The sequence below is a fragment of the Thermobia domestica genome, chromosome 15 (genome assembly GCF_964235325.1).
Source record: "Thermobia domestica chromosome 15, izTheDome1.hap1.1, whole genome shotgun sequence".
NCBI lineage: Eukaryota > Metazoa > Arthropoda > Insecta > Zygentoma > Lepismatidae > Thermobia > Thermobia domestica.
This window is the reverse complement of record NC_137468.1, coordinates 174,276,152-174,292,054: the sequence shown is the minus strand read 5'-3', so window position 1 is coordinate 174,292,054 and position 15,903 is coordinate 174,276,152. Positions and strand designations below refer to the sequence as shown.

At 37.0% G+C, this 15,903-nt stretch overlaps 1 protein-coding gene across 2 annotated transcripts in view; it reads right to left on the bottom strand.

The window, feature by feature from the left end:
• Positions 1 to 15,903, bottom strand: part of LOC145671373 (uncharacterized) — a 292,592-nt gene that overhangs the window by 72,988 nt on the left and 203,701 nt on the right. The window contains exon 3 of one of the 2 annotated variants that reach the window (XM_081740446.1): positions 5,609 to 6,453. The exons of the other annotated variant lie outside the window; for it this stretch is intronic. Coding sequence (XP_081596572.1) covers positions 5,852 to 6,453 — 602 coding nt within the window. The 3' untranslated portion in view covers positions 5,609 to 5,851. Of the gene's footprint in view, positions 1 to 5,608; positions 6,454 to 15,903 lie in introns of those variants that run through there. 2 annotated transcript variants of the gene reach the window in all.

The window sequence follows — 15,903 nt, the reverse complement described above, 5'->3', positions numbered from 1 at the left end:
TGCGAAAACCTTGTACGCCTGGCAATATTGGAAGATTGCAATTTGTGTTGTAAACAATAAACAGAGAGGGGGACGATCGTTAGGTTCGCTGGACAGCATTGTTTTCATGATAAGGCGACAGAAACATATCGTACTGATTGTAAACAAGGGCTTGGAATTTCGATGCGAGTATAGGTGGAAATATTCTCGCCACATATTGCCTGTTGGTGAAGGTTTGCAATGTTGCAAACTGCCAAGTCTAGAATTTCATACTAATTGAACGAGCTTTGAGAAGGATTAGTATGATGCAATAATTATAAATACTAACAACCATAGACTTAAAATATTAGGAAATAAAGCATGCTGCTGTAAGAAGAATATAATACACATTGAATTACGTGTTCAAAGTACAGTATAAAACGAATTTTAACATGGAAACATTTTAAAGCTGTACACATTTGCCCTGTTTGGGTGCCCTTACCAGACACTGTCCAACACAAAAAAAAAGGCATTAAAATAGGTAGATCGAGCGTGGACATGAACCCGGCTCTGGCCGGTATTCCTTATTAAGGTTTTCCTTAGTCCCACGAGGTGAATGCCTAGATAGTAGCTTCTGTAAGGCAGGGGCGGATCCAGCACGGACTTCTGGGAGGGCGGTGGGTTTTAATACTGCTACTTAGAGCTACTTGTAAGAGCTCCAAACTCTGGGATGTTTTTTATGAAATATATAAAATAAGAAATTTTCCTTTCCTGGGGGGACAATCACCCCGATCGCCCCCTGGATCCACCACTGTTGTAAGGCCAGAATTGGCCCAAATACTGAGGCCTCAGAATTGGCGGGAAATATATTCCTTCAGCATATTATGTTGCCAACACTTCCACAAATATTATGGTGGTGGGTTCCGATATCCTTTTCTTGTTTATATGTGTTTACATTCATTATGAAGTAAATGTAGAAGTGTTTCTTTCATTCTCTTTCTTTCTTTCTTCTCATCTTTCTCATCCTCGCTCTCTTTTCCAGACCTTCTTAAAATTTGAATACTATCCTCAGGTAAGATTGTTTCTCTCCACGGCCCAAGGTTTAAAGAGACGAACCTGATATAGTTAACTATTAGCACAACTGTACCAATAAATTCACATTAGAGACAGCGCCATAACTCAGATTTTTTTTGGGGGGGGGGGGAAGCATTAATGCATGTATTTGGGCCTCCTAGAAAAAGTTGTTTTTCTAATTCTTGGGCTCTCTCTCTTTCTATCTTTCTCTTACTATTTCTGTCTCCCGGAGCCTGTGGGCCCTCCCCCACGGCAAGGTCTACGGGTCCGCTAGTTACGCCCTTGGGCCTCTTCCATACATGACAAATTAATTAAATGGATAATATTGACAAATCTCAAAGCCATACGAATAAATGTTATTTCTAGGGACCCTAATAATAGACGTTTTTTTAGTGAAGTGGGCCCACGATTCACTTGTTTTATTTACCTTTTGTGCGCTGCTTTATGTAATGTAGTGAAACTGTTTGATGCTTCATTTATAATTTCATGTTCGTATTGTATATGGATTAAGAAAATTTTGTCTCCAAATGAGCCCTTTCGAACGGCGGGGAACCTCCCTGGCGGGCAGTTTCCCTTCCCCTGCCCCACACAAGTTACGACCCTGATTAGAGAAGAAGTAAACTGTTTCGAAATTTGCGCAACTTGCAAATACCAAACCCTACTAGTGCTAAAGTTGATGAGTTAGTGCCACTGTTACCACTGCTATAAGGGGAAAGAAGGGGAAGGACTGCTAAGATTCGCTAGCCAGGTTTTGTATCAAAACACAGCGCCAAGCTACAGTAAACGGACAATACTTATTCTATGTTTAGTCATACACCTTATAATGGTGTTGTATTAATTGTAGCATTTTCAGGTATAACTGTTTTAAGATTAATTTCTTATGTAAAGGTTTCAGGGTGTTTAAAGTCCAGTTTGATGAATAAAAGGTGCACATTTTTCGAAACGTCCCTCGTTCTCAACGTATTGCCTTATCAGACTTTTTAGCAAACCGTTAGTAGGTCATTAATCTTATATTCAAACCGGAATAATTTCACTACTACTACTTCCGATTTCAATATTGATTTCCAAAGAGAGGGAAGCAGGTTTCGATCACACGTCCAAATAATATGTTTCACCTCCCATATTGTTCTTCTGGTACAACTGGAAGTTTTAGAAATCTGCTACCACTCCCGATTTGAGTATCATTCATCATATAGTAAAAACGTTTAGAGATACCAAGATATAAGCGGCTCATGAAAAGACTTTGGTATGTCACATTTTTTTTCTAATTTTCGATTCAACTGGAAAAGGAAGTTCAACATTCCCATGCAATGCAATGCAATAACACATTACAAGCAAACTTTCCACGCCATCTGCAGGTACAGTTTCGAAATTAAACTACCTGTATACTGTTCTCTGATTCGATCCCAACCATTCATATAATAACTAAATTAATCGGAAGTGGCGCTTATCATTGTCTTTTCCCGAGCCACTTAAATGTCATTTTGATGTGGTCTGAGCGCAGGCGCTGCCAGAAATTTTTATTGAGAGGTGTCCAAAGTTTGGGGAATTCAATACTACAAGACACTACATATATGTAATATTGAACCGATGTTATTCTACACCCACAAAAAAGGTATATAATTGTCAGGTTTTGCCACCTATATTCTCAGCAAAAGTAATAGAACTAGATTGCTTTGTAAGGAAAGAAAGAATACAAATGAAGTGTAGTCTCAAACTCTTCAGGCTGCATCAATCATTTCTCTGCTATACAAGGATAGTTTTATTAAGAAAGTGTACAAACGTATGTGCAGTTACCATGTTTGAAGGATTCGAACCCGGTGGAACTCCCGTGAGTGCGCCCTTGCCTGTGCGCCCCTGCCTGAGCGCCCCGAGAACAAATTCCATCTCTTAATCTTATTACAACTGGTGTATTACGACCCGTCTCAGTGTTAAGTTCGCATAGTTTGGAAGTCTCACGTAGTTTCACAATGTGAAACGAAACTCACTAATTTCATACATTTTCAACGTTCAGAGAATAAGTCCTATCTCTAACCTTATTACAACTACCTAGGTAGAAGTTATAGATCTACTACAACTCGTTTCAGTGTTGAGTTCTCATACTTCGGAAATCTCCCGTAGTTTCACAATGTGAAACGAAACTCACTAATTTCATACGTTTTCAACATCCGGAGAATAAGTTCTATCTTTAAGCTTATTACAACTACCTAGGTAGAAGTTATAGATCTGCTACAACTCGTTTCAGTGTTGAGTTCACATACTTCGGAAATCTCCCGTAGTTTCACAATGTGAAACGAAACTCACTAATTTCATACGTTTTCAACATCCGGAGAATAAGTTCTATCTTTAAGCTTATTACAACTACCTAGGTAGAAGTTATAGATCTGCTACAACTCGTTTCAGTGTTGAGTTCACATACTTCGGAAATCTCCCGTAGTTTCACAATGTGAAACGAAACTCACTAATTTCATACGTTTTCAACATCCGGAGAATAAGTTCTATCTTTAAGCTTATTACAACTACCTAGGTAGAAGTTATAGATCTGCTACAACTCGTTTCAGTATTGAGTTCACATACTTCGGAAATCTCCAATAGTTTCACAGTGTGAAACGAAACTAATTTGTTTTGATATGTTTTTAGAGTCCCGAGAATAAGTTCCATCTCTGACCTTATTCCAACTGGAAGCTATAGGTCTATTACAATCCGTTTCAGTATTCATTTCACATAGTTTGGAAGTCTCCCACAGTTTCAGAATGTGAAACGAAACTCCCTTGTTTTGAAATGCTTTTAGCGTCCCGAGAATAAGTTCCATCGGTGACTTTATTGCAACTGGAAGCTACAGGTGTACTACAACCAGTTTCAGTATTCAGTTACCATACTTTGAAAGTCTTCCATATTTTCACAATGTGAAACGAAATCTGCTTGTTTTGATGTGTTTTCAGCGTCCCGAGAATGAGTTCTATTTGTGCCCTTATTACAACTGGAACCTATAGATCTATTACAACCCGTTTGAGTATTGAGTTCACATATTTTGAAAGTCTCCCGTGTTTTCAGAATGTCAAATGAAACTCACTTGTTTTGATATGTTTTCAGCGTCCTAGGAATTAATTTCTTGTCTGACCTTATTCCCTTATTACAACTGAAAGTCATAGAAGTACTACGACCCCATAGTTTCATGGGGTCGTGGTTTCATGGAAGTGTCGCATAGTTTCACAATGTGAAATTAAACTCGTTGGTTATAATCTGAGTTCAGTCTAATCTTTCTAGGTTCTTTTCTACAGTTCTGTTCAGAAATTATCGAAGAGAAACTTCCAGTAAATTTTAGTCTTGTTCCATTCTCTCCAATATTTTTTTTTATTAAACTATAATTAGTGATCAGGGGAGCACCAACGAATGCTTATCTTGTCCGGGCCTTCTCGTAACTTATTAATTCAACTTACATTTGTACACTTTCTCAATTAAACTATATTTGTTGAACAGAGAAATGATTGAGATAGCATGAAAATTTGATCTTACACCTCACTTCTATTCTTTCTCTTATAAAAACAATCTAGTAATAAGCATACGCGCCTTTGGCGTAGGAGGCCCGGGTTCGATTCCCGGCGGGAGCTTATATGGTTCGGATTCCGCGTTAATCAGTAGGTCCCGTTCCATATAGCCTCGCTGCTGCAATGGACGTTAAACTCAAAATCAACTCAACTCAATGTAGTTGCATCATTTTTTTCTCAAAATATAGGTGGAAGTATTTTACAATTACTTACCGTCTTTTCGGGTGCAGAATAATACGCGTTCAATACGTCATAGATGTAATGTCTTTTAGTATTGGGCTATCCCCAATCCTTGGTCTCCTCTCAACAAAAGTCGCTAGGTGCGCGCCTGTCAGTGATTGATATCATTAGTGAAGCTGCGCTCTTCTATGGTCTAGTGGATAGTGCATAAGTCTTTTGGTACATTTTCCTGGGTTTAATCCTTGGAGCAAGAGCATTACAGTGGTTCCGATTCCACGTAAAACTGTTAAGTCCACGTCTCATATAGCCACGCTAGTGAAAATGGACGCTGAACGTTTGCTAACAAACATTTATTTGAAGTTTCTAAACTGTTAAAAATGGAAATTACCGATCACTAGAATAAATAGTTTTCTTGGCCATGCCTTTTTGAGTTGAAATCGAATGATCATTTGTACCGAGCATATTGCTCTTGAATTAATAAGTGTTTTTTTTTCTTATTCAAGAACAAAACTTTTGGACTAATCATGATCATTGTGTATAGAGTAGCGGTTGCTTTCGTTCTATTTTTTGTAAAGAGTTTTCTGTGTCGTAATGTTTTGCAGTCTTTTCATATTGAAATAAAACTTAATTGGATGAGGTATGCATTCATGTTCGTTCCTCTTATGGAGTTAATGAGGATGCAAATTGCCGTGCGAATGATTCGCCTCATTTTGCAGGAAAATAATTTCAAGTGAAAAAAAGGCTTAAAAAGGCACATTTACTAGCTTTTTATAGTTAGAAGGAAGTAATAAACTGTTTTGCTGAAATATTTACTATTGAAATGAAAAATGTTAACAGTAAATGTTGGTTACTTGTGGAGCTTGTGTTATAGAACGGTTTATTACAGATGATAACTTCCGAGAAATTGCTATTTTATTTAATATCTGTTTTTGTTAATGCAAAACATTATTTTATACAATATAGATTAGAATGTCTATACAGTTTACATTTGTTTTTTTTTTTCCTTAGCCGGAATAAAGTGTATTTTCGCTGCCTTCGTTAGTTGTCTGTATCAACTGTTATTGTCATTTATTGGCAATGGAACCTAATTGTCATAATATATGTCCACCTCCAATTGAATCCAGCTGTCGTAGATTCTTCCTGCTTCCTATGGAGGCTGCCAGTTTGTTACGGTTTTTGGTAAAATCCATTGTGTCTTCGGTAGAATCAAGTTTCCTTTTAAGAATATTACCACCACCAATAGAATCCAATTGGCGCACGTCATTGTCATTCTCATCGCATAAGATATTTCTATCGTCCATAGAATCTAATTGCCTTAAGATATTTCCACCACCAATTGAATCCAACTGTCTCAATATATGACCACCGCCTATGGAATCCAATTGGCGCCTTAACAGATTACCCCCTCCTATTGGATCAAGTTGCCTCAAGATATGACCACCACCAATGGAATCCAGTTGACGTCTTAACAGGTTACCCCCACCAATAGGATCAAGTTGCCTTAAGATATTTCCTCCTCCTATTGGGTCTGTTTGACGTCGTAGCAGGTTTCCACCGCCTATTGGATCCAGTTGTCTTAAAATATGTCCACCACCTATGGAGTCTAGCTGTCTCAGTATATTACCACCTCCGATAGAATCCAGTTGTCTTGCCAGTTTCGTTTTGTATGATGTTTGATCTTCCTTGTCAATTCCTGTTAAAAAAAAAATAGAGACATGGTTAGAGTAGATTGCTAGAATTTACAGGCAAAAACACTAAAGAAGAAATATTGTTCTTAGTGCAAAATAGGATTGTTAGTGTAGTTTGAATGACATTTCTGCAAGCTTTGTTTTCTACTTGTCTTTTGTTACTGTTTAACATTGTCTGTTAGTAAAATTAAAATCAGAATAACATTAACTGTATTGTTTCTGTTTATCGTACTTAGTACTTAGTATAACAGTCATAAAATGTAAAGGAATATGTAGTGAACACTTGTACCCAATCATTGTTTTTATCACTTCAGATTAGAATTGATGGTAAACCAATATTATTCAAAAATTCATGTATTTCGCACAATGTTTAAAATTTTCTTCCATCTCCCGATTTGATTTAATCCAAGAACTTATATCACTCGCATTTTAGAAAATGGAACCAAACTGTTTTTTAAGTTTGCAACCAGTATAAATCAGTAAACAATAACTACTTTATAAGCAAGGGGTCTAGCATATCGTATGGCGGAAATGCAGATTGGATGAAGTATTACTAAAGGACATGATAACAATATACGAGGGTCACTACGAAAGTTTTGAGACACGCATTGTTGTGGCACAGTATTTGAATTCCAACAATTGCGTTCGGTAGTGGTATCCAGAGCGAAGAAGCGAAGCAAGTTTCAACTCGCCTCACTTATCGGCGTGGCCGTATTGCCTTCACTTGTTTGTTAATGTGAGCAGTATTTGGCTGTCTAGAATGGAGCTCGAAAGGGAACATTTTCGGGCAATGATCCTTTACGATTTCAAAAGTGGTTTGAACGAGACACAAAGCCTTAACCGTTTGCAGGGGGCATTTGGGGACCTTGCTCCTTCCCGTGCTACAGTTTTTCGGTGGTTTGGTGAATTCAGAAGAGGTCGGACATCGCTTAAAGATGGATAGAGAGCTGGACGTCCGGCAACAGCTGTGTTAGATGAAAACATTGCCGCTGTGGAACAAATGACTCAAGAAAATTCTCGAACAACTTTCAAGGACATTGAATCTACATTGAACATTGGATCGCCAGCAGTAACAAAAATTCTTCATGATCATCTTTGGCTCGAGAAGATTTCATCTCGTTGGGTGCCTCACACTTTGACTGAAAAGCAGAAGCGTATGCGTGTGGAATGGTGTGAAGAAATGCTTGCAAGATTTGATGGAGGCAATTCTCGACGCGTCTCTGACATTGTTACTGGTGATGAGACTTGGATCTATCAATTTGACCCTGAAAATAAACGCCAGTGTACAGTTTGGATCTTTCCAGACGAAAATCCACGCACGAAAGTGAAGCGACAGCGAAGTGTGGAGAAGAAGATGGTCGCAACTTTCTTCTCCAAATCTGGTCGTGTTGCGACTGTTCCACCTGAAGAACAAAGGACTTTTACTACTCAGTGGTATACCACTGTTTGCCTAACAAAAGTGTTCCAGAAGCTTCGGGAACGGCGTCCAAGAACTGGATTGCGTGGGATCCTGCTTCATCATGACAACGCGTCCGCACATACGGCCAACATCACAATTCAGTTTTTAGAATCTACGGAGGTCAAACTTATGACTCATCCGCCGTATAGCCCTGACCTGGCCCCGTGCGATTTTTTTCTGTTCCCTAGGATCAAAGACCGCATGCGTGGGAAGAGATTGTGCAACCCTGAAGAAGCTGTAGTGGCTTACAAGAATGAACTTTCAACACTTGAAGAAAAAGACTGGCAACACTGTTTCCAAAAGTGGTTTCCGAGGATGCAAAAGTGTGTACAGTGTAATGGTGAATACTTTGAGAAAATGTAAGTGTTAAATTGATTTTAAGTATGTAAGTTATTTCACATCTCAAAACTTTCCTAGTGACCCTCGTATACATATAAAATATGTAAATGAATATAGCTTTAAATAAGAACCTCTATACTCTGCAATCATTTTATAGTTACTTCACGTTTTGTGTAATGACATGTTTTCCTTTTAATTCATGAATAATAGTCATAATATGGCAACAGTGTTTATACGAGGGCAAGTCAAAAATTATCTGCAATTTTGACAAACTCCTCTTACATTGTTTATACTGACCGCTGTCCTCGTGTGTTTTATTGTTATGCTATTGTAGTCATGCTGTGAAAGTTTGATCCTAATTCCCTCCATTTGTCTTCCTTTTATTGCAGATAGGTCATGGTCACACTATTACAAGTAAGCAACAAAGTGGAACAACAAGCAATATTCTGGTTTTTGTGGTCGGAAGGTGTATCAGGGGCTGCAATCATTCAAAGACTTTTGGCACAGTAGTCAATAGTCACTCGTCTGTCTAACAGAACCGTTTCACGTGCACGCAGGGCCGTATTTCCCAATAGGTCCGGTAGGCCCGGGCCTATGGACGCAAGCTCCCAGGGGGCGCACGCCCGAGAGAAAAAAATTATAAATATCTAGAAATAAAAATAGCCATAACTTAACATATTTTTTGAATTCATTAAAAAAAATGAGGCTAATAAAGCATTCTGATGTTGAAGTTCATTGGAACAAATAATTGTTGGTAAAGTTAAACTATTTTTCAGCATTTTTATACTAGTACAATTTACTATTTGTACATACAAAATATCTAGTTTTACTTTAAAACAGTTTTTGTGTCACGTTATCAAAATACTTCATGTAAGCTGTGTTTCTGAGATTAAAACTATTTTATAATGTATTACAGAGTTTTTTAATTTATTTATTTGCCCAAATGGCTAAATTGAACAAAGCCAGAGTTATTCACCAATCTTTTGTTAATACATTAACGGTATTTTGTTAAGCCCAGAATCTAGTTAAGCCCTCAAAAATATATGATAAAATGATAAAATTGCATCGTGGAGTAGTGTTTAAGCAATTAACATATAGGCCTGGTATAATTTTTTAATAAAGTTTTTTAGGAAAGTAACTTTAACCAGACTAGAGCGCGGTGAAAATTATTGGGCCTAGGGGCCTCAAAATGCTAAATCCGGCCCTGCGTGCACGCTTAATGTTGTCATCCTTTGTGGCCGTAGATGGTTGTCCGGCTCCTTCCTCGTGCGACCATTTTTGAATTTTTCAATCCATTCGTAGACACTCCGTTGCGGCAAGACACTGTTCTTGTATTGGGCCGAAAGTATTTGATGGTTTGCAACCCCTGATACACCTCCCGACGACAAAAAACGGATAACTGCTCGTTGTTTCGCTTTGGTACACACTTCTAATGGAGTGGCCATAATTTATCTACAACAAAAGGATGACAAAGGAAGGAATTAGCATCAAACTTTTATAGCATGGCCACAACAGCATAACAATAAAATACACGAAGACATATGGCAGTATGAACAATGTAAGATTATGTAAAGATTGCGGATAATTTTTGACTTGCCCTCGTATATATATAAGGTAGCAATTCTTCTTGATATACTGCTAAGTTGTTCGTGAAAAGTTGAATAAACGTGCTGTGACAGGATTATGTCTTCCATCTATATTAAGTAAGATATAAAAGCTTTGACGGGACATATACATGGAAGAGTCAATAATAAACAGAATTTTTGTGAAGACATTCATTACACAAGAAATACGAACTTTATAAAATATCGCCTTCAAAGCACGCATCTTTGGCAGGGAAACACTACTGTTAACACCATACCACTTGTCAAAACAGTTCTGCAGGCCTTTTTTTCGTGATGACTTCCTTTCGACTGTGCTTTGTGTATATCTTTAACTTTTCTACCGAGGCGAACTTTTCCTTCCCCTTGACTGAACTTCTCAACTTGAAAAACAAGTCGTAATCAGTTGGATGATCCGAAGAGTGGAGAGGCTGTATATTGTGCTTGAAGAGGCAAGCATTGATCAAGAGCTGGAAGGTACGTATAATGGTGAAAGTTGTTTCGTTCCTGCAAATGAGACCTTTTTCCACGCTTGCATCACAAATATGTGTCAAGAAATTGAAATAGATATCAAGATGGATGAACTCTAGTCTTTGTTGACACTTCATCTTCTGGAAAAAATCTGATATGTGCTAATCCCTGAACATACAAAGAACTAAAGGCAGTCGTGTGCTAGTAGTTAGCATTCTCGCTTCACCATTGACAGGCCTATGGTTCGAATCCAGTGAACAGTTATCCTGACTGAGGGTTATCCAGGTTTTTTTCTTACCTTTTACCAGGGAGTTACAGAATGGTACTTCTACATTATTGACGGAGTTTTCCTTTTATTCCTTTCTTGTTAAAATACTATTAATTATTAGTAACTCGAGTATAAACTGGGCTCGCAGGCTGTTTCTCAAAGCTTCTTAAATAACTAAATAAAAATTATAACATAGTGCCTTTTGATTATCTACACATTTTGTCTGTCGAGATGAGCTAATCTTTTCTATAATGATGATTGTCATTTTGATTGTAGGTCATAGAAAAAACAGAACTATCAAAAGAGGTAGAAGTGAATAACAATTGGGTAACTACGAGTACACCACATATACCTTTAAATTTCATGCCTACATTTAAATCAACTTAAAAATTTCAAATTTTCATTAGCATATAGACAATTTTTGACAGGTTTTGTTAAGTGAAAGTTTATTGGTAATGATGAAATATACGAAGTGTGTTCAAAAAGTGTGGAACCATGTTTTTTCCCGCGTAAACTAATGATGCGCGGGAAACTTTCTTCAGTGTAGATGTAGAGAGAACACTCATTCGTAGTCGTTAATTTTTTCCCGTCCGTAAAAAGCGTCAGTCCCTCGCAGTCGGCCAACGAGTGAAAACGTAAGTAATATCAGTCGGCCAACGAGTGATATATATATATATATATATATATATATATATATATATTGTAAAATGACAGAAAAACTTGAGCCGTGATATTACATCAAATTTTCCCAAATTTTGGCAATACTCAAGCGAAACCATTCAATCCGATCGGTACATTCAATTTTGAACGATAATTTTGGCATGAGGAGAGTGTCCGCGAAATTTGATTTAGGCTTTAATCGCCGAACACAACACGGTTTTAGTGTGTTGTCAGGGTCCGTACTCACCCGACATATCTCCGTGTGACTGGTTATTTCCGAAGCTAAAAATGGCACTAAAAGGGACCAGATTTGAGTCAAGAGAAGACATCATGTGGAATGCGACAACACGGTTGCTCATCATTCCAAAAACTTCATTCCAGAAGTGTTTCCAAAAACTCAATTCCAGAAGTGTTTCCAAAAAATCCATTCCAGAAGTGTTTCCAAAAAACTCCATTCCAGAAGTATTTCCGAAAACTCCATTCCAGAAGTATTTCCAAAAACTCAATTTCAGAAGTGTTTCCAAAAACTCCATTCCAAAAGTGTTTCCAAAAAACTCCATTCCAGAAGTGTTTCCAAAAACTCCATTCCAGAAGTGTTTCCAAAAAACTCCATTCCAGAAATGTTTCCAAAAACTCCATTCCAGAAGTGTTTCCAAAAATTCAATTCCAGAAGTGTTTCCAAAAAACTCCATTCTAGAAGTGTTTACAAAAACTCCATTCCAGAAGTGTTTCCAACAATGGTGGGAGAAGTGTGTGCATTAATAAGGAGACTACTTTGAAGGGGATTTGTGTTACGGACTTCCAAATCAAAAAAAACATGTTTTTGCCAACCAAAGGTTCGATGCGTTTTGAACACACCTCGTAATTTTTTAGTTTTGGAAATAAATATTTGAAGAGATTTTAAGTTGCCTTTCTGTTAATTTACCATTCAGAATAATATATTGACGATTGGCTGTACTGAGAATTCTGTGCTAGTTTTATAATTGAATTTATATGGGAGCAGCATGAAAATATGCACATTGTTATGCTAGAGTCGACGAAAGTTGGTTTCTCACTACATACTATCTTGTTGTCTTTAAAGAAGAAGAAATTCAGTCCATACTTTAGAATTTTCTAAACAGCACTTAAATTTATTCCCTAACACAGGTTACCATATTACTTTCTTCTATTAAGCACTACTCGGGAAAATGTTTGTTTCTTCAGATCCAAGTAATAGAGTTTTAAAAAAGGTAAATATTTCCTATTTAAAAAAATTATTTAAAAATAGGTAAAAATCTTTGTTTCTTGTCCTGTACGGTTCATTTAAACCCCTTTATGTTTTCATTTGTCTTTCTTCTTTTACGTAATGGGCGCCCGCGGTTCTCCGAAATACATGCCGAAAGCAAGTAGATTTTTCTTACCCATTGCAGCAGTGGTTTACAATCTAGGAGGCGCGCCCTTGGTGAAACGTGAAGAGCGAGCAGGGAAACGCAAGATACTAATAGAAATAAACTACATTCGTAATTACACACATTATGAATGATGTAACAAAGAGGCGTTACATTAAATACCCTATAGACGCATAATAACTATTGCGTAAGAATTGTGGTTGCATTAGGAACAGAACTAGTAAAATGAAAATAATGGTGCACCAGAATAGTACGCAGAAATTATGCTCGAAATAAATATAAGTTATTATTATTATTATTATTATTATTATTATTATTATTATTATTATTATTATTATTATTATTATTATTATTATTATTATTATTGAAGATTTCATGATTCAATGCTGGATCTGAGAACACAAAATGGGCCTGACTAAAGAGCGGCAAGGATAGTCCCGGCGAAATTAAAATACCGCTAATTTTACAGTAATTATGTGATATCTTCAAATAGATAATTGAAATATGGAACAAGAGCGCCCTAGACAATATTATTTTGCATGAGAAACCGTTATCACGACTCACTTATCTGCTTTCGATTTTGAGCCATTTTGAAAATCGGCATTTATTTTCGCGTTTCCTAACAGCTGAAAACGGAAAGCCACTAGGTGACTTGTGATAACGGTACCTCACGCAAAATAATATTGTCTAGGGAGCTTTTTTTCCATATTTCAATTATCTTTTTATCTATTTGAAGATATTACATAATTACTGTAAAATTAGCGGTATTTTAATTTCGCCGGTATGAAGACTTTTAAACAAGATTGGGAATCACTACGCTATAATATTTAATATATCTACTGTAGCTAATGAATTTTCCATCGTCAATAGAAAGTGATTAATATGAAGTATTGCTTATGTGTATCAAGGTGGGTATATTCGTGAGTTCGCTTGTCTTTTGGTGGGAACACAGTAGCTCAGTATTAGAGCGTTTACTCTTTGTGTGTGGAATCCCTGGTTCGATCCCTCGCCAAGTAAATTTGTGGCGAAGAGCATCATGTTCGTGATTTTTCTCGAGGTATTTCCATTTCCTTCCGAATTCTCATTCCAACAATTCTTCCATTATCAATCACTTGATTTAACCTCTTGCGTACGAGTGTCATCCATGTGAATGTCATACAAACGTGTCCCTTATTAAGGGTCTATTAATCCTGGAGATGCTGAAATTTGTTAGTGGATGCAAGACAAGACTTAGTTCTCCTATTTCTCGTTAGGTGACAGCACTTTACTGACAGAAAATACAAAAAATTATAGTGTCTCATTAGATGGATGGCCTATGGAAGCATTCAATTATAACACCCACGTGTTTGTTTTCACGATAAACAATTAGCAACTGTGAGATCGGAGAAGAAAAACCTTTGTCTTTGATCTCCAGTCAGTATTGCCAACCTAAAGCAGCATAAAATCCCTTCAGAACATCAGAATTTCTCTTTTTCAGCCCAAATGTTCCTCAATGCAAATAATTGTTTTTATCAGTAATGTGAATTCTCTACTCACGCGCACACAATAACTATGCCCTATATAACGGTCTAGACAATCTTCTAACAGTAAATGAAACCGGTATTACGGCACTCACATAGGAAAACGATACCTGGAATACAAGGGGTTGATCATCTTCTCCCTTAGCATTAAGGATTTAATCATGAGACGTTAAACTGAAATATTTCTTTTAATTTCGTTTCGTCTCTCGGTCTTTTGTCTACCGTTCCTATTGGAATTAATCCTAGGGGCGTTTCTGCTTCCAGACACACATTACCAAGTGTAATAATAAGGCAATCCACTGTTAAATGTATGACTTAAGCTCCAATTTACTAAAGAGAAAATAGTCACTTGTTCAGTTCTATTGTATGCTTTTAGTCGTTATATCTATATACGTATGTAAGATTTAGTATTAATAGAGTGAAAGTTCGTTACTTATGTATTAACAAAATACCACTGTTACTCTACCACGACGTGACATTTGTAAGGAATGAGAAAAATATAACCGTTATGGCGTCTGTTCCGGAAAGTACGAAACAACGCTATACATGAGACGTGTGTTTTGTTTCTGTGTACTTTATATTACAAAAGCAATAGAATATGGGCAAAGAAAAGGGTTATAGTTCGTCAGATTACAGTCCGGAGGAGGAGGAGAGTGAATGCAGTGACTGAATATTGTTTAAAACAAGTATGGTATTACTAACCAACAGTGGCGTATTTAGGGGGGGCTTCCAGGCTTAAGCCCCCCCCCCCCGAAATCTTACTTACTATAGTAAAGTATATGAAATATCTTGCAGAATTTTCACATTTTCAGGCAAAGCCTTCCCCGAAAGTTAGCAAAGCCCCCCGAAAGAAAATCGTAAATACGCCACTGCTAACCAATGTGGTTGATGATTTGTTCGCACTGTTTGTTGTATAATGCTCTCCGCTTAGCATGGTCGTGAGATTCTGTAACTTTATCAACAGAGCTGGATTTCAAAGGGTTAAAATTATAATTGTGCGTAAATTAAATTACAAATACAAATTTAATGAGCATTCTAGGATTGAATTAAAAGCTAAATGTTCAGATAAGAAAGGTAACTTGAATGTTAATACTGTAAAATGTATACACCAATGTTTATCTAAGACTTCTTTTGAAAAAAAAGTGAGAAATTGCGAAAAATACATGAATAGTGCGTCATAAAAATAATTAGTTCAAACTTAGCCCATTTTTAAAATCAAATTGAAAATATGATAACCTAACCCTAAGGCAAGGGCGCCGATCCTGGGGGGGGCAAAGGGGCCCGGACCCCTCAACGCTCATGTGGGACCCCGCATTTTATTTATGAATCTACAATATTTGGCATCATTTGAATCCAATTTGTCTTAAAATTCTCATATATACCTTCTGCATCTAAATGGGCCCCCAAAGTTACAGAGAAATCGGCGTCCTTACCCTAACGGTATTTAAACTTCAACAGGCGGAAACCAACTTTCGCCAGCCCAAACTGTACAAATATTTATTTTAAATAAATAATTTAAGTACCAAGAAAATACATACTAATTTAAAATAGGTAATAAAAGTTTGAGATACTTACACATATTTGACAGAACACAGAGATGCATCTTCACTGGACACTTTTCAACGCCACAGATAGTGAGAGAAGTTAGAAACAAGATTTCAAATAAACAATCACTGCTGTTGCCAAGGCCCATAACAATTAGCGTTTGACTTTGACAGTACAATGACAATTACAAAACAAGAAGTACAA